At 40.2% G+C, this 18,687-nt stretch overlaps 2 protein-coding genes across 4 annotated transcripts in view; one reads left to right on the top strand and one right to left on the bottom strand.

Annotated features, from left to right (window-relative positions):
- The window catches only part of Sod1 (superoxide dismutase 1), a 7,186-nt gene extending 354 nt beyond the window's left edge, over positions 1-6,832 (top strand). Inside the window, exons 2-5 of the mRNA XM_023705552.1 lie at positions 2,898-2,991; positions 4,055-4,124; positions 4,894-5,011; positions 5,897-6,832. Of these exons, the coding sequence (XP_023561320.1) occupies positions 2,898-2,991; positions 4,055-4,124; positions 4,894-5,011; positions 5,897-6,004 (390 nt within the window). The 3' untranslated portion in view covers positions 6,005-6,832. The remainder of the gene's footprint in view (positions 1-2,897; positions 2,992-4,054; positions 4,125-4,893; positions 5,012-5,896) is intronic.
- A 489-nt stretch (positions 6,833-7,321) lies between these two features.
- The window catches only part of Scaf4 (SR-related CTD associated factor 4), a 62,973-nt gene continuing 51,607 nt past the window's right edge, over positions 7,322-18,687 (bottom strand). For all 3 annotated transcript variants that reach the window (XM_023705548.1, XM_023705551.1, XM_023705550.1), the window contains exon 20: positions 7,322-9,601. In XM_023705548.1, the coding sequence (XP_023561316.1) occupies positions 8,652-9,601 (950 nt within the window). In that variant the 3' untranslated portion in view covers positions 7,322-8,651. The remainder of the gene's footprint in view (positions 9,602-18,687) is intronic.

Here is an 18,687-nt window from a genome sequence, read left to right as displayed (position 1 = left end):
GCCCGCGTGCACCCGTTCGGTGCTGAGTCACACGCGGCCGGGCGGGGCTGGGCCAGAGCTCTCGGGCCTCCGGGCGGGGGCGCAGGCCCGCGCGGGGGTGGTGCTGGTCCCGGGCCTCGGCCTCCGCGGAGGCTGGGAAGCGGACGGCTTGGGAGCCGGGAGGGCCGCGCGTGGTGGGTTCGTTTTTGCTTATTGCTGCGGAGGGCCCTGGGGACCCAGAGTGGCGCAGTCCGATTTCCGGGGCTGAGGAGCGCCGCGGGGCCCGCGTCCGTTATACTCTGGGGCCGTCTTTTGGGCTTCAGTGCTTAGTAGCGATCAGACCTCTCCGAACTGTTTGCGTGGAGCTGTGGGGCTAGCACTGGTTTTTATGTTGTATAATTGTGAAGAACTGACAGCAGAGAGCTTATGTGGCGCTTCGCCGGCAAGTGCTGGGCCCTCCTGTTCTGGGTCATGGTCAGGCGCAGTGACAAAGGTGGCCTTGGACACGTATCTTTTTACTGTTTCAGGGCTCCACAAATAAGAGACCTTAACGAGTCCTGGAGGATTTTCCAGGGCTGAAGATTGTCCCCCCAGGGGCCTTTTAGGAAACAGATTCCAGGGCCCAGCCCCAGACCAATTTTACAGAAAGATTTGTCTCAGTGCAATCATTACAGTTTTATTTTTAAAATATTTTTTAAAGTTTCAAAAGTGGTTTTAATTTGTATGTAGGCTTGAGACCTGTGTACAGTGGTGGGGTGTGGAGTTTGGAGATTACCGGACCTGAAGTTTCCATTACGTGGAGCTGGCAATTAAATTTTCTTTAATTGGTCTCCGTATTTTGGAAAAAAGATACATTTTTGCATTTGGCTAAATTTTGCAGTGCTTCGTTTGTAAGACTTGCTACTGCCCCTTTTTCCTCTTCGCCACATAATTCATCAGTACTGGTAAACCCTGGGTGACTTTAGAATTGCACTACCAGTAGGCAGGTTGCTGAGACAGTTAAACATTTTCTAGTGCAGGAGATTGAAGTCAGGGCCTAGTGTATGCTCCGTACTGCTAAGTAATACTGTTGGCCTTCGATTTTCTGAACAAGTTTTATAAGACATTTTCAAGCATATCCATTGTCAGTAATATTGAAGAGCATGTGCATTGCAAGGAAGGTGTATGTGATAAGACTGTCAGTAGAATGTTAGTGGAATTGCCGACTGGCGGGAAGTTTTGTTACACGCTGCCTGAAAGAATATTTAATACATGAATGAACAGAAACAGTGCTTTCAAGTCTCTGCAGTTTATTCAAGGGAGAACTGATATTTGTGTTTAATTTTTTCTTTTAATTGGTCTCTATATTTTGGAAAAAAGGTGTATTTTTGCATTTGGCTAAATTTTGCAGAGCTTCGTTTGTAAGACTTGCTACCGCCCCTTTTTCCTTCCTCTTCACCGCATAACTCACCAGTACTGGTAAGTCCTGGTGGCTTCTGAGGGCCGGTCCCTGTGCCCAGTGATGAGTGTGAAGCCCTGCTGTCTGGTTGCCAGATGCAGAGAGCAGCGGCATGGGTCTTCAGCCCATTTGCAGACTTCGTATTCGTACCCCTTGTACTTGATGAAGACCTTTGTATAGTTCAGCATTGTAGCTCTGCAGGTTGGCACATGCAGTTCATTGGTGATGAAGAAACTCTTTTAGTTTGGCCTGTTGAGTGTTTAAAATTTCAGATTAGCTGCACTGTTTTTAAAATGGGATTTTTTTTTTTACCCCTAGGACCAGTTTCCAAGTTCATCTGCCCCCCTCCCCACCCCTTTTATCTTGAAGACTTTGGAGATGTGTTCTTGCTAGGCCTCCCTTAGCCCGAGACAGCATGGTCCTGGGGCAGTTTATCCTCCTGTTTGGCTGTCCAGGCCTGTGTGTCACTCACTCCCAGCCTACAGGGACCATGTTCACCACCATCACACAACGCGGCCCAGTTTTTTTTTTTTTTGCTCTGCATGCCTGCAGGGCAGGTTTGGCTGGCTTGAGTTGTGGGGATCAAACCACAGCAACCTGAGCCTGACTGCTTTGTGGAAGCAGCCTCTTAAAGAACTGAGCTAAGGAGCAGGCCCCATGGCCCAGTTTTTGAAGAACTTCTTCAAAGTGCTGTGCATTACCCAATAAATGGAGGTTTCAAAGACCCTGTCCTTTTTGTGTGTCTGCTTTAGTAACACTGTGGTTGGGTAGGAAAATTCATGTTTTTTGAGAATTAATGCTGTACTGTGAAGACTCAGTATAGTTTCTAAAAAAATGAAAAAGGCAGTTGCCAGAGTATGTGTCATTACAAACTTCAAGGTTACCAACTGGAGGAAATTTTTTTTTGTGTGTGGAACCAGCGATTGAACTCAGGCCCTCGCGCTTGCTAGGGAAGCACTTACTGAGTCATCTCCCTGGCCCTGGAAAATTTTGATGCTTGTGGCCTGAAAACCTGGAGTATTTACTCTATGAGTGAGATTTGCCTGAAGTGGTGTACAAAAATGTATGGAAGGCACACAGGTGTGTGAAATTCAGGGGAGGGAGAAAAAAAAATTTTTTTTAAGAGGGAGAGGGAGAATTGATCCTTGAGTTTAATTTTGTACCTGTTGGTCCTGGCAGTTTAACGAAACAAGCCAACCTAAAAACAAAGCAGTGTACCTCACTGTGTGGTGTGGTGCCTCGCCGTGTGTATTCCCTCAGTTCCTGAGGTCACCTTTTAGCTGTGATAGTAACCAGAATAGCGGATGTAGCCGTGTGCGATAGAGCTTTGCTTTTCCCTCCTGTTTTTATTTTGTTCTCAGGGAAAGTTAACCTAGATTTTCGAGGTAACTGCGTAGACTAGACTTGCTCCTGTCAGGTGCAGTGACATAGAGTGGTATTTTTGGGCTACTAAACTTAATGCACTTTTCCTTGAATAAAGGCAAACGGGCCAGTTGTGGTAAAGGGACGCATTACAGGATTGGTTGAAGGCCAGCACGGATTCCATGTCCATCAGTTTGGCGATAACACACAAGGTAGGTGATGTGCGTCAGCTCGCCAGGTGTTGAAAGTGGCTGCGGTAGGCTCAGGCTCTGGTGTGCATGTGTAGTACTCTGGGTAAGAACAGTGTCACACCCAGCAAGAAAGGACAGTGGTGCATCCACAGGTGGGCAGTCTGGCTCAGGGGCAGGCCCTAGGTTCAGTCTCCAGTATGAGGGGGAGATACAAGTTCCAACTAGAGGGTAGTGGTGCTTTGCGATGAGTTTGATTTCTCTCAATTTGAGATTGGAAGCAAGTTAACAAAACTATGAGTAAAACTGTATTAGGTGCTCTTTTGCTGTATTTGAGTAATAATCTGAACTTTGGGTATAGACTCCTTACGAGAACTGGATCCATTTTGCTTGCACATGTTTCACAGCCCATGGTTTGGTTCTCAGCACTTATGTAATGACCAGAATTGATGCTTCTGCCTCTGGTTTGGGAGGTGATTGCTCTGTAGCTTTGACTTGCTGAGTGACCTCCTCTCACCCACTTGCTCTCACCCTATGTGGGGCTCCGCTGCACAGCTGTAAGCACAGGAAACTGGATCTCCTGCACCTCAGTTGTGAATGGCATCCAGTGGTCTACAGTAGTGCCATTTAAATAGGATGCACTCAGAATGCTGCCTGTGGAGTTGTGCCGGGCTGTAGCTTTGCCCCTTGGACACAGGTGCAGTTTAATATTCTGCTTGCACCAAGTAAGGGCTGCAGACAGAACACTGGAGGTTTGTGTGTGGGGAGATAAAGCATGCTACCTTCTTAGAAACCAGGGTCCCAGTCATGGGATTTTAGTTATCAGAGAGCCATTGAACATGATCTCTGACTTCCATATTTTACGAAGAACAGACCAAAGCCAGAGAAGGATGATAACTTGACTAGTGTCAGTAATTAGTACTTGCCTCTGTTCCCAGCCCAAGGTGTTACTTCTTGGTTTTATTACCCCAGAAATGGTGATGCAGGTCAGCACTTTCATCATTGGATGTTTTAGCAGTCATCACTTTATTTTTAGAATTTATGGTTTATTTTGATTCACAATTTAGCTTTTTTCTTTTGCAAACAGGCTGTACCAGTGCAGGCCCTCACTTTAACCCTCTATCCAAAAAACACGGTGGGCCAAAGGATGAAGAGAGGTGAGCAGCAAGATGCTTAGCTCTTATACTGCAATGATGAGGGCTTTGTGGGGTCAGTGTGGTTACTGCTCGCAGAAACCAAGATATGAGCAGTCTCCCTCCCTTTGCTTTTGAGTTTTTGTCTCCCTCACACCCACCATCCGCAAGCCCTGGAATGCCTTCTTTCCTGGACTAAGGAGTTGATAGATGGGGACGCTTAAAAAAATTGGTTTTATAGTGTTTATTGCATATAGAACTAATACAAGTGCCAAAGGGAACTAATACAAGAAATGTCATGAACAACAGTACTGTCAACCGTTAGCAAAATAAATGTCATTGTGAAACAACCTTCTGTAGGTAAAAATTTTGGTAGTGAAAAGTAGTTGAGACTCCCATTTCCATGTGTAAGTTTTTGAAAGCCTTTGAGGAAAGTATTACATTTAAGAACAAGGTTTAATTTTTATAGCAGAGGCCTAAGGGGTGTATCTTTCTTAACTGTGTGAATAACTAGCAGGCATAACCCAGTAGCTGAGCCTTCACCAGTTGATGTTTTAAAGTCGGGTGTGCCCCATCTCGTGACCCTCTGCAGACCATTACTGTGGACTGAAAGCCTTGATTGAAGAACTGAATCCAGCTGCTTGTTTTTAGGTTCACTTTTTCAGATTAATGTGGAAAAGTAGTCTTACGTGAGAATACTCTGAGCCTACCCTTACTTGTTTAATTTAGCTTGTGCACTCCTGGTGTTCAGAAGAATCCAGTTCTAATCCATCTGATGGCTTTTAACCGTTAGGCACGTTGGAGACCTGGGCAATGTGACTGCTGGCGCAGATGGTGTGGCCCATGTATCCATTGAGGATTCTCTGATCTCACTGTCCGGGGTGAATTCCATCATTGGCCGCACGATGGTGGTACGTTTTCGTATAAGGAGGATATGTGTAAAATTTCTTGTAGTACACAGCCATGTGTCTTTCCATCACTTTATATAGATGGTTGCTCCTGGCTTCTAAAGTCACATGAATTGTATTTCAGTTCAGATTGGGAACAGCAGTTTTGTTATAGGATAATTACTGTGAAAGCAATTTTATCTAGGTTAGGTCAGAAGCTGTTTTCCTAAGTAAAGGCAGGTTACATTTGATCATGTTAGACATGAATTTTAAAAACAGTAGCCTTTAGTTTCAGAGAGCGAGATTTTCTAGCCATGACTGTTTCCTTCCTTTCCTATTTCAACTCACTTTGTTGAGTCCCCATTAGTATTACTGTTTACTCTGTGGGAGGGCTCTTCCAAGTCCCCCTGAGAGGGAGCTGCATTGGCTTCTTGCCTCCTCCCCCTGGCCAGTTAAGCTCAGAAGGCCTTTCAAACCTTAGGATTTTCTTCAGTCATACTGGTAAAGCAGAAAAATCAGTTATGAATGTTTGATGGACAAAACTTTAGCAAAAGTACTGTTGCTAAATACTTCTAAGGATTCATAGGCCTATAGAGCATTGGCATGAAATCTCGAGTTTACTGTAATGAAGGTTACTCTTAGTTTTTGTGGAGGATTAAGAGTACCATGCGGTAGCCTGCAAGCAGGAAATAGCAACTTACCCAGGTAACATGTCTTTGCCCCAACAAGGAGCTTTATGTAGTAGTTTCTACTTTTAAACTGCTAGCACAAACATCAGTATTCCCTACTAGGTTATTTTAACATACTGTTTTCTAATATTAATTGTTCTTAGAAGTCTTTGGAGTATTGTTGGGAATAGGTGTTAATTACTTGATATCGCACAGCTAAACGTTCTTAATTTCTTTAAAGGTCCACGAGAAACCAGATGACCTGGGCAAAGGTGGAAATGAAGAAAGTACGAAGACAGGCAATGCTGGAAGTCGTCTGGCATGTGGCGTAATTGGGATTGCCCAGTGAACATTCCCTGCTGTGTGGTCTGAGTCCTAGTAACTCATGTCATCCTGCTAGCTGTAGAAATTCAACTTGAAAAGCATTAAACGCTGTAATCTTTAAAGTGTAATTTGTGTGACTTTTTCTTAGTTGCTTAAAGTACTTCTGTAATGACAACTGATTTATGTTCCCTTGGAAGATTTGTATGGTTTTATAAAACTCGATTAAAATGTGTTTCAATTTCTGTATGTTGCCAGACTTGATCATATGTAGATATTAAGTTTACCATCTGATATTCAATGCTTGCTCAAGCCTGTGAATAAATACCCTATGTGGCACTTTGAGCCTTTAAAAGTTGAGAATAGGTGTTAATTACTTGATATCCCACAGTATCTACACCAAAACTGTCAATGAGCTTTCACACTCACATAACTTGAACCATTTCTTAACGGTATTTTCAAAGTGTCTTTAAGTTAAGCCATCAAAATGCATATACATTTAGCAGCTTGTCTATTAGCTATGGCAACCTAAACTTTGATCTTGGACAAATAGGTTGTCCTCTGTCACCTTCAGGGAAACTTGATTCATAAAATATTTATTATAAAAGAAGATGGTACAGTTTAAGCACTTTTGGGTAACTTACAAACTTGTAAAAGTCATGCTTTGTTAGCTAAGAGTAATTTATCTGCTTGCTGCAGTTTTTCAAGGTGGATTTTGATATACTCTGGAAGAGAAAAATCAGGATGTTTCATTGTGGGTCTGGCCATTGAAATATAAGAAGTTATACACCCAATTAGTGAAACTGTATATACATTCAGACAAGAATACTTTTAAATTAAATATGAATCTAATTCAGATTTTTTATCAGGATTACTGGTGTTACCCAACTGAAAATCATAAGTATCTGATAAACAGTAATCCTATTCATAAATATGAACTGTATGATACACATAGGACATTGTATAGCATGAATAGGATTTCCAAAGTTAAAGATGTAATAAAGAGCAGCATGTTTATACTAAGTGTTAGTGACCATTCAGGTAGAGAATTTTAAAACAAATGTATGCTAGTGTAATTTGCTACCTCAGTGTGGGATGATTCAAATACAAGGACTAACCTGAGGAAGCCTCAAGTAAAATCATACTACCAGTTAGTACTTCTGAATTGTTTTTCTCGTATGCAAATTGGAAATGCAAGCTGACAGTCTTTTATATCTTGACACTTGATAATCTGTTTCTTTCAAAAAAGCAGTTTTAGTTAGGACTTTTAAACTAAGTTGGGCCAATAAGGTTTTCTAAGTCCACTGATACAAAATGGGATTTTTTTTTTTTCTTTTTTGGGGGGGATACAATAATATCAACCTAGTCTATGTTCTGTCCTAACAAAGACCTTCCTGCAGAGTATTATTTAAAACCCAAAGTCACAAAACAGCTTTATCTGGGAATAAGAGCAAGGAAAAAGTTAACTGCTCAGCACACAGTAAACAAAGCTTTGGCTGGCTATGTAACATTGGGTCTTTTTTTTTTTTGGTGGAACCGGGGATTGAACTCAGGCCCTGGCGCTTGCCAGGGAAGCACTCCACTGAGCCATCTCCCTGGCCCTAACATTGGGTCTTGATGCTGGGTTAGCAGTTTTATGCTTTCCCACATCACCTGAGATACAGGCTTGACTTGGTGTTTGTTTTTTCATGTTACATTTCTTGGGGAGCCTAAAGCTATTTCCCTTGTTAACCAGTTTTCTTTTTGCACTAAGGACTGGACCCAGGCCTCAGGTGCTAAGCAAGCACTGTAGCACCAGCCTACCTCACCAGCAGGCAACCCAACTGTTGGAAGCAGAGATAAAGCACTGTATACGTGGCCAAAAGCTGCCTGCTTCTGCCTAACAGGGAAAGCTTATGGGAAACAACCCTTTTGGAAAATTTAACAGGAGCAGAAAAACAAAAACCACAAACCCCAAGCACCCAACCTTCTAATACCCCGTCTATCAGGTAATAATACAAGGCGTAATGTTGGGAATCTGATTTTTCTCCAGTGAAATCTCTTTACAAATTAGGGCAACACTATTACAAAGCCAATGGAAAAAAGAAAACCTTGGCTAAATTAGAAACACAAGCCTTTCAACTAACATTAAAAGTAACTTTTCTTAACAGAAATGCTAAAAATCAAGAGAATTACAAATGAAAGAACTACATAAAAATGTCCATTTCCATCTAATAAGTCTAATTTAGACTAACACATTATTAACAGCTCAGACTTTGATGGTGAACCATCCTTTTCCACCTTAGTGCAGTATAGGAAGAATAGCACACATTAAAGTTTGTTACGAAAATAGAGTTTATTAAAAACATCCCTATTGTTTTGAGGAGCTTTCACCGTTACCTTGTCTTAAATTAAAAAAAAAAATAGAGAGCACTTCTAATTACGATTTGTAAACTTTTTAAAGTCAAAACTTTAAAAAAGTTACAGCAAAAAGGGTAATATTTATTCGTATTTCAGTATTTTTTGTTATTTTGTAGCTATTTTTAAATAGAAGGGAAGCAATCAAATTGCTTACAATTCCCCACCAACTACTGCGGGGCTGTGATATATAGCAGGAGCAAATATAATACAGCATCTGTACACCCCAAGCGCTACACTCTGCAAGTGTCACTGTCACATTTGGACAAGTTCAGTCTCTAGCGAGGAGCCTCTGCTGCTGAGCCAGAATCCTTTTCGGGTTCAACGGATGAGGTAGCCTCAGCAGGTGACTCTTCAGGAGGTTTCACCACAGTGGCCTCCGCCTCCCCCTTAACAAGTTCTGAAACAGTGTCTATGTTGCCCACTCGGCTAAGGGGAGGTTCAGTGGCTTTGTTCCCACTGGCCCTGTCTGTCACCTCAGGCTTTTCCTTTCCTCGGCTTTCTTCCTTCTCTCTACGCGACTCTCTATCTCTAGAATCTCTCTCTCTGTCTCGATGCCCACTAGAGCGTCTATTTCTCTCTTCTGAGTCTCTGTGCCTGTCCCGTTCAGGGCTTCTTCTTCCCCATTCTCTCCTTTCACGATTACTATTCTCTCTGTCATCATTACGGTTCCCATACCGTTCCCGGTCATTTTCCACCCTATTTCCGAAAGATCTTCTTCCAAACCTTTCTTGGTCTCTACCTGAATTGAACTGCTGCCTGTTATCATTTCTAAATGGCTGTGGCTGCTGCTGAGCCGGTGGTGGCTGTTGTGAAGAAGGTGGCTGCTGTGGCTGTGGCGGAGGTGGCTGCTGTGACTGCGGCTGCTGCTGCTGTGGTGGGGGCTGCGGCTGCTGCCTTCCATCCCTGTCTTCAGGACCCCCAGGGCCTGGACCTGGGCCCCCAAGCCCTGGCATTCCACCAGGACTGACAAAGGGCCCGTGTGGAGGGAAGGGCCCTTTCATTCCATGAGGTGGTGGCATGGCAAAGCCCCCTGGTCCTGGTGGCGGCCCTCTGTGCATCATGTGTGGTGGCATGGGGCGTGGTGGCATCATAGGAAAACACTGTAAGTGAAGGGGAGGCATTCCCGGAGGGCGCTGAAGTGGGATGAGGCCAGGTCGGGCACCAAGAAGACCAGTTGACGGTGCCTGCAGCCCAATTACAGGACCAGGTGCAACTCCCTGAGTGCCTGAAAGACAGCAAAAGAATGTAAATGCCATAGAAAACACCATTCTATTTTCAGTTGTTTCCCTATGGATTTTTAAAGCAAACAAATACAACCCAGAACTTTAGTTTCAAGCAGGGTGCCAATCAGCCCCAAACCCAGGAGGTGGCCCAGTAATACCCTAAGGCCATCATTGTAGAGAACTCTGTGCTTAAGTAAACACTGAATGTCTGATCTGTAGCCTCCCCAAAGAACTGTTTCACCACTTCAAGTCTTTGAAGCATTTGAGAAACACAATGTACTGTGTCTCAATGAGATAAAGAACTATCAATGGCTATTCAACCCTATGAAGGCTGTTTTTCTGAATTCAACTTATTATTGTAGGAAAGAGGTCAATGACCTACCAAAATCCAGAAACGTACTGATTCTGTGACACTTAGTTCACAATACTACACTGACTCATGTACTTAAAAAGTATGTACCGTTTCAACACTAATGTTTAGAAAACAAAGGATCTATACATATATGTGAACTATTTTGCAGTTTTTTTTTGGTAGCACATGTCTAAGCTACTAGGCCATAGGCACTGCTGAACAATGTGAAATGGTCAGCTATCTATAAACCTCTACTCATTCTTCCAAAGGTAGCTCAACTCAGCTGTTGAATGGTAAAGACTTAACAGTTTAATTTCCCCATTTATGTAAGAGCTGCTCATTGTTATCATACAAGCTTAACATTTCAGTGATGAGGAAAACGTAAAATTTGTTTTGGTTCTTCACTTATGAAACAGGCATCAAATCATTCTCTAGTCATGTTATACACAAGGGTCTCTGAACAAGTTATAGGTTATGCCTATCATTTGGCAATGGTAACAAATGCTTGTGTGACACTACACTAACAGAAAAATGGCCCAATACTTTAGTTCTCATTTCAGCTTCTTTTCCTCTAACATACTAACAACTGGAGTCAACTTCAAGCCCTACACGTCTCTGCATTTTGTGTATAAACATGAAAAAGGTAACTATTTCAGCTTTTGCTAATCATAATAGATGGTCTCCTGTTCTACTGGACTTAACCACCAAAATGGACCCAGAAATGCAATGATAACAACATATATACTTTCAAACATGGCCTCATTATATCAGGCTGGCCTTAAATGCGTGGCGATTCTGTCTCAGCCTCCCGAGTGCTGGGACTGCTGGTGTGTGTCACCATACTAGTGGATATGACTATTAACAGGAAAACCACTAGCTTTAGTATTTACTTCAACTACCTTCTTCTATATGCTTGAATATGTTCAGTGAAAAATAATCCTGCTCGAGTGATCCTGGATATGTGCTGTGGTAGTCTAGTTTGTAAAATGGACATAGTAATAATGCTAGTCACTTATGAAGATCAAATGGAATAAAATACACTAAATTCAGTGCCTCATTAGCTGCTAAAATTATTTCACACATCTATTTAGAAAGTGACAAACATCCTAACACCTTCAATATCTATGAGATTAAAGTACATTTGAATTGGGAAAAAATATATACTGAGCATACATGTACATGTGTACACATGTTGGAAATGTCAGGTGGGAGGCATGTTGATGATCACCAACAAAAAGCCCGGTACTGTGAAATGGATAGAAGCGATAACTCAGTCTTTTCAGACTCAAGACTGACACTAGGAAAATCCGATAATAAACATACCCAGGACCACCATGTGGGCCGTATTACAGACTGAAATGAAACGGCACACAAGGTTTTTTCAGTATTTAGTGAAGATTACTGAATAATACAACAAAAGCATCTAAAACATCTTTTTGCTCTCAACTTTTTAAAGTGTATAGTTCCAAAATTAGTGCACTTAAAATATTTACATCTATGAACAATTTGAGATTTCATTATATAAAAGCACTCAAAGCCAACCAAACTTTACCTTCCCAGCAAGCTTTTATCAGAAAGTCTGTTTGGAAACCAAGTGCTACTGTTGTACCCATCCATGGGCTTAAGGTCCAACCCAAATTTCAAAATGCTCAAAAATTAGGGCAATGTGTGTTAAAGTTCAGAAGAATCTTCAAAAACAGAGTCATACTCTTGGAAGGCAACAGGAAAGTCCTCTTCCCAATTTCACCATGAGGATGTGGCTTCAATTATCACTCTTAACAGCCAGAGTGAAAGGCTACCTCTACGTTGGGCAGAGGAGAGAAAATGGGCAATGGATTTTTATAAGACGTAAGCCTCCGTCTCTAGAAAACACCTTGCTGGTTCTTCGTACCATGTATCACAGAGTGTATATATCAATTTCCTTTTAAGCCTTTATGGATCAATAAAATTTATAGATTTTAATTTATAGATTTTGCTACAGAATTTTTCCATAGGCCCAAGTGGCCTTTTGACTAGACTTGGACTTTAAAAAGAACACTAAACTTATTTAGAGTTTTATTTGCTAAAGTGAACATCTACTACTTTTAAAACGAAGGCTGGGTTGATGGCTCAGTAGAATAAGTACTTGCCTGGCAAGCACAAGGGCCTGAGATCTATTCCTGGTTCCGCAAAAAAACAAAACAACAACAAAAATACAGAAGCTATTTTGTTCAAAAGTTAGCAGATGCCGTTAATAGGCATGCAAATTTCATTTTTATTAAGAAACCTTTAGGGGGCCAGGGAGATGGCTCAGTGGAATAAGCGCTTCCCTGGCAAGCGCAAGGGACTGAGTTCAATACCTGGTCCCCCCACCCCCACCCCCAAGGAAGAAAAACCTTTATTAGGAAAGCTAGTATTATTTGAGGAGTTTTTCAGGTCAAGTTGCCATTCTAAGCAGTGATTCATTTTATCTGGAAATGTATCACTGAAGTTTTCTAGAATTATAAACCTTAAAAAATTTACATATTGAAAGTCAACTTTACATTTTTAACTCATTTAAGAGGTCAGGGATATAAATCTTTCGAAGGGGACAAAGTCTACTAGAAATAAAATTCCAACTGTGATAGGAGATGGCACATGATAGTATGTGAACACAAAACAGAGATGATAAAGTTGGAGTGTAGATGTGAGGGAATCACAAGCGAAATGTGGTTTGGGTCTTGAAGAAAAGAATATACAAGGTCTATCTGAGTAAGGCTGGATTGTTGGTGGCCAAAATGAGTAGCTATTGAGAAAGCTACACAAGGTGCTGCAGTAATGCATTATTCAGAGAAGTACAATAGAAAGACTTTTACTGACAAATGAAGAGGGGAACAGAGTAGCAAAGGAGGAAAAGGCTCATCTGGTGGGCCAAGGCAATCCAGAGGCCTTACAAGCCATGGGAACCTAGACTTCACTTACATGGTAGAAACCAGAGGAATTCTGAGCACAGACGAATGATCTTATGTTCTGAAAGATCCTTCTAGAAAGCAAGGTGGAGTAGGACATGGCAGAGTAGCCAGGTTCTTATTTAAAGATCTAGCACAGTGATTAAGAGACTGAATTGAAAGGTGCCAGGGCTGAGACATTTAATGGTCAGGACTATTGAGAGATGAAAACATGGCTCTATGCTTTGCAAAAGTGGATGGAAGTGCCAAGGTATCATGAAAAGTAACTTTTGAAGACAAAAAAATGCATTTCCCATGGTAACACAAAGATGCAAAAGGACTTCAGGTCCCCCATGGTAATATACTTAAAAAGCTGAATGTATACCTTACTGCTCAAAACAAAAAAGGGATTACACAAATTGAAATTTCTTTTTAGTAAAGTTTTTAGGGCAGATTAAAAAAAAAAAAAAACCCGAGTATGGATATACACTTTTAACAAAAGATACATTGAAGTTTAACTCAAAAAACCCAAATCATGAATATTTCCTATGATTATTCAAAAAATAATGGTTTCATAATTTAAAAAGGGGGCAGGAGGCTGATTTCCTGGAGGCCAATATGGACCCTAGTATCTACATAAATATACAGGGTGGCTTTTTGCCATAGTTAGGGAGAAAGATATGAAACATTTAATGAACACAAAAAGGTCTGATTTAATACTAGAGGAATTATAACAATTAGTTGGGCAGTTTCACACAGCATATTGAAATGTACATGGGCTCTTTTAAGGAAGCAGGAACCTCCTTCCTATGTGACTAGGTGAGGAAGGCAGCTAGGAGGAAGGGCTCAGTCACTCTGCCTCTTCTTGGCCGATGACTTGGCTTCAATTCTATCACAACCACCGTGTCTCCACTGCATCTAAGAGGTATGTTCCACGATCTACCCGTGACCACTGAATTCTCATTTCAGTTATCCCACTCTCTGATCCTCCTCTTCTTTCCAGGTCATTCATTCTCTCTGGAACACCCTAGCCCAGTCTTCAATCCCACCAGGCTCATGCTGACAACGTCCTTCTTTGTATTCTCCTTACCTGACTCCCGAGTTCATGGTTCTCTCATCAGATGCCTGGAGAAACCCCAACATTGGTTTTAAATGGAACTCTTGTACCTAGATGTGTCTGAGGGTCACCCAAAGCCCCAGCATGCTAATTATTCTCATTTTTAATGTTTTTAACTACAATCTCAAGTGTGTCTTTAACTCTGGCCAACAACCTTAGATCTTGTTACTCATACTGTCATGTCTTGTCTAGTGCACATGCCCTTAATCTGTCTACTCTTAAAATTTTTATAACTTCAAAGTAAAGTTCACACAACCTATAACTTATCTACATAAAATTCACAATTCAAACTTTTTAAAATATAATCACAGCAATCAGGCAATCATCAAAACCAACTTCAGAGCAATATTCTCAAAAGAAATCCTAAAACTTTAGCATTGTATGCTTAATTTCTTATCTGCCTACATCATCTCTCTCCATGGAATTGGCTGTCCACTCTCAATTTCATACACATCATACAATATGTACTCTTTCCTGACTGGCTTCTTTCCAGAGCTCATCCATGTTAGTATGTGTAGTGTGCTATTACCACGTAATACTCTACTGTGTGGATAAACTATACTTTATCCTGCTTATTTTTAAATAAGCCTTTAGCAAAACTTTTTCAGTCTACCAGTTTACTTACATTTGTATCCAGATAATTTCTGGCATAGCCCTTTGTACTCTAAAAGCTAAGCCCTTTATTTTTATCTTGGTTGTTTCTTCTCACCTACAGAAAAACTAGGCATATGTCCCTTCTTTCTTGCACCAAACTCTTCCCCTCTATTGGATTTCCCAATACTGAGTACACAATAGTTTTATCTGTTTTAGGAATGATTTTTAAAAAGTAGCTCCCTCACCCTGTATCTTTTAGCTATCAGTTTCGCTATGTCAAGTCACAGCAATGTTCAAAATCAGCCATTTAATCTCCCACTTTCCTGACCACGTGCAACTAGGTTTCTGACCTTATCACTGCAGTAAAACCCTTTTTGTCAAAGCCACCAAGAATCTGCGTTTTGCTAAACCTGGCAAGCAAGATTCAGCCCTTTCTTGACCCACCACTGCCATCTGCCAGTTCATCTCTGCCTCCTAGAACTCTCTTCACAAGCCTTCCAGAATATGCATATGAGCCTACTTGACTGCACTCCTCCGGGTCCTTGCAAAGATCTGTTACTCTGAATTCTAGCTCTGTAACTATGTGACTCTGGGAAGGTCACTTAATCTCCAGATGCTTCAGTTTTCCCACCTAGGACTATAAGGCTTAAATGATTAATGTATACTAAATGGGAGGAAAATTCCGGGCAAGTGTAACTGTATGTCTTAGTATTCAGCATCAGACAATATTGTCAACTGCTAAAGGAAGGATTCTTGGACTCTACAGTCTCATTATTTATTTATTTACAATTTCTCAAGTTATCTTACAGACTTCTATGGCTTTAAGTATCACCTTCCTTTGCTGATAAGACCAGAATTTACATCTCTAGATATCATTCAACTGTTCGACATTTGCACCTGGGAATGAAAATGTCCCATGTTTTAACTGGGTAGGTATCTAGTTCTCCCTCAAATCTACAGATTTGTGGACCTCAGTAATAGCAGTTACTCTCTACCAAGTGCTCATGTAAGTTATTCTTGACATCTTTCGCATTCCACATTTAAGCAATGAAGCAATACCAAGGGTTTCACCTTCAGAATATGACTGGGTTTCAAACTTTTGTCACCTCACTGCAGCAGCTCAACAGTCATCTGCCACAACTGCATCCAAACTGGCTCTTTCCATTTTCACTGCTAGGTCTGTGCTTTACAGTGCTGATTCCTTAAAAATGTAAACTATATCACAATATGGTTCCACACCCTATAGCACTATTCACTGCACTCACGCAGGCCTTTGGCAACCTTCTGTACTCATTTCCTGCCACTCTTCCCTTAGGGCTCCGACTCTCGTGATTCCTCAAACAAAATCAAGTTTCCTCTCAATTTAGGCCCTCTACTTGAAATGTCTGTATTTCCATGGGTTACTTGTTCCTCTATTTTTCTTTTTTAAAAATGTATTTAGTATAGGGTCTACAGGGTCTCACTACACAGACCGGACTCGTAGTGATTGTTTTCAGCCTCCCAAGCACTGGGATTACAGGCTCGCATCACCACGCCCAGTCTTCGCTCCTCTAGTTAGGTTTCTGTTCGTTCTTCAAGCTGCCCTCCCTGGCCATCAAATTGAAAATTGCTTATCTCGCACCATACATTCAAACCTAACAGCCCACTGTTGTACTCTTTATAGGAATATACCCGTGTGAAACTATTATTGTCCAAGTCCCTACCAGAATATATAAACTCCAACAGGAGGTTTTATTTTGCTCATTCTGGCACCTTTACTACCCAGAAGCATGCCTGGTGCACAGAAGGTCCTGAGTAGATAGTGATGCACGAATAAAGGGTGGCTGTGGACTTGGTCAGGCCTTATCTCCACGACAATAGGAATTTTTTCAGTATAAATCTAGGATGACTTTTGAAAATGCTTTTTTCCCTTTAATTTCTCTTTCTACTTGTAGTTTTAACATTGAACATTTGATTCCAATAAAATTCCACTATGGCACTGCATAAACCTAATATGGAATTTTCCATATATGAGGAAAATTGTCACCCACTTATCTCTTCTATCAATGTCTGAAAATCTCTAGGCAAATGTATTTAACCAGGAAAAGGTATTCCCTCTTTTTTTAAAAAAAATTCAGGCCTTCAGAAAACTGAAATAATATAACCAACACATATATATCCTTTGCCTACATTTACCAATTACTGGCACTTAGGCATACTGAGTGTGGGGACACTCCCAGGTGATTCTACAATAGTTGTTGAGAGCTGGCAGGAATAAATGAATAACGAGCCAGTTTTCAAAAATGAGGGCAAGAATATTTCATTCATGTTGCATTTATACACTAAGCAAAAAGCATGCCTAGGATATGAAAAAAGATTTAAAATTGAAGTGTTCAGTAATGTATAATGAGCCATATCATCTATTTTTAATATAATGGTACATTATGTTTTGATAGCATCTAATTCATAAGAATTTTAAATAAAACCATATTATCATCTTTTAAAAACAGGTCTGGAGTTTTTGCAAAATACTGTATCACAGGCTTACTGTGGTCAATTTCCTTATAGATTATTTACATTTGCTGTTTAGAATTTCAGTTTATATACTAATTGCTAAGTATTTTACAGTAACTGAATTTCACTATCATAGAAAGTTTGAAACATACTATTAATCATGTATCATTGAATGCCACTGTCTATAGGCAATTTTATTTTCAGTGTTAGCTGGAAAAAAGTCTTACCTGGAATTCTTCACAGCAGTATCTGTATCTACCAAAATCAATCTAGAATCCAGAGATTCTGCCCTCAGATTTAAATTTAAAGCCACTCTTCAGGCTGATGTTCTATAGCAGCTTAAGATGTGCCAACCCAGGAGGACATGGAGACAATATGCTCTTCGGAATTTTTCAGTATTTCCTCATATTCTATCTGAGGTGTTTTGTCTTCTAAGATAGTGTAATCATGCATAAACTCATATTCAAGACAAATACTTGCTGTGGATTAATTACTATTTTGAATTATCCCCAAACAAGGTTATATACTGAGCTGAAGGCAGTGTAATGCCTTTCAAAAGACCATTTCTGTTATGTATCACCAGTGGAATAACATAATACAATATTTGAATACCAATCCAAATAGTTTAAAGCTTTCAAAAAACACATATGAAGGATATAGTCACTAGGCTTTCACATCGGATATCTATTTTAAGTTTATAACTCAATATATGAGAATTTGAAATAAAATGCTGAAATGTAAGATTTTTAAAAAATTAGGCATTTTTTAAAAAACTAATTTCTAGAATTTCCTTTAGGTTTTCTTCTAATGTTACTGACTAGTGTGTCACTAGTACATTAAAGCTCTAATGTTTTAGTTTAAATGGCAAAAATTAGTTATCAAAAAATCATACTATCAGACTACACAGAAAAACTCAAAGCTAAGTGCAAAACTATACATCAAGTTTGTATCTTGAAGCAATTACTAAAATTTCTGGTAAAATTATCCATCTTCTACAGTTCCGGGGGTCATAACTATTGTACAAACCAAACACATCTGCTATAAATGTCACCATCATCAGTAGTGACAGAAACTTTTATTAATAATTAATGAATAGATATGTCTTTCAAGAGTGAGCTTTCATTCTTCACAAAAGGAATGAGTTCAACTTAAGTTTCTGTTTGAAAACGTAGTTTGGATATCTTTGTAACACAACAGAGATAGGTAACACAAACAAACTTTTTTTTGTGTATTTTTTTATTGTTTGGAACACCAAAGTAACCCAAACTTGACATTTACAATGAACTTTTTAATAAAAATATGCTGTACATCATATTAGCAATACATATGATACAAGTTTTTGAAAAGGTAAACAGATGCTTATACAATTCAAGAGAATGAACTGAATTGCTATCATCTTTAATGTTCTCTCTCTCTTAGATGATCAACAACTGTAGGACGTTATCTTCAGCTTGTATGAAAACCACTGTTCTAGCTACTTTGGCCCACGAAGTACTAAGCACAGATTTCTTTAAAATCAAGTAGCAATAAATCATTTCTCGTATGTCTAGTGACTTCATGTTTTCAGATGATCAGTAATACAAAATGATCAAAATCTCTGTAAGATGTCAGTTTAATTCTTTCCAA

This window comes from Octodon degus, unplaced genomic scaffold, assembly GCF_000260255.1.
Source record: "Octodon degus isolate 3935 unplaced genomic scaffold, OctDeg1.0 scaffold00225, whole genome shotgun sequence".
Taxonomy (NCBI): Eukaryota; Metazoa; Chordata; class Mammalia; order Rodentia; family Octodontidae; genus Octodon; species Octodon degus.
The sequence above is the reverse complement of the archived record's forward strand: the minus strand, read 5'-3'. Positions and strand labels throughout refer to the sequence as shown.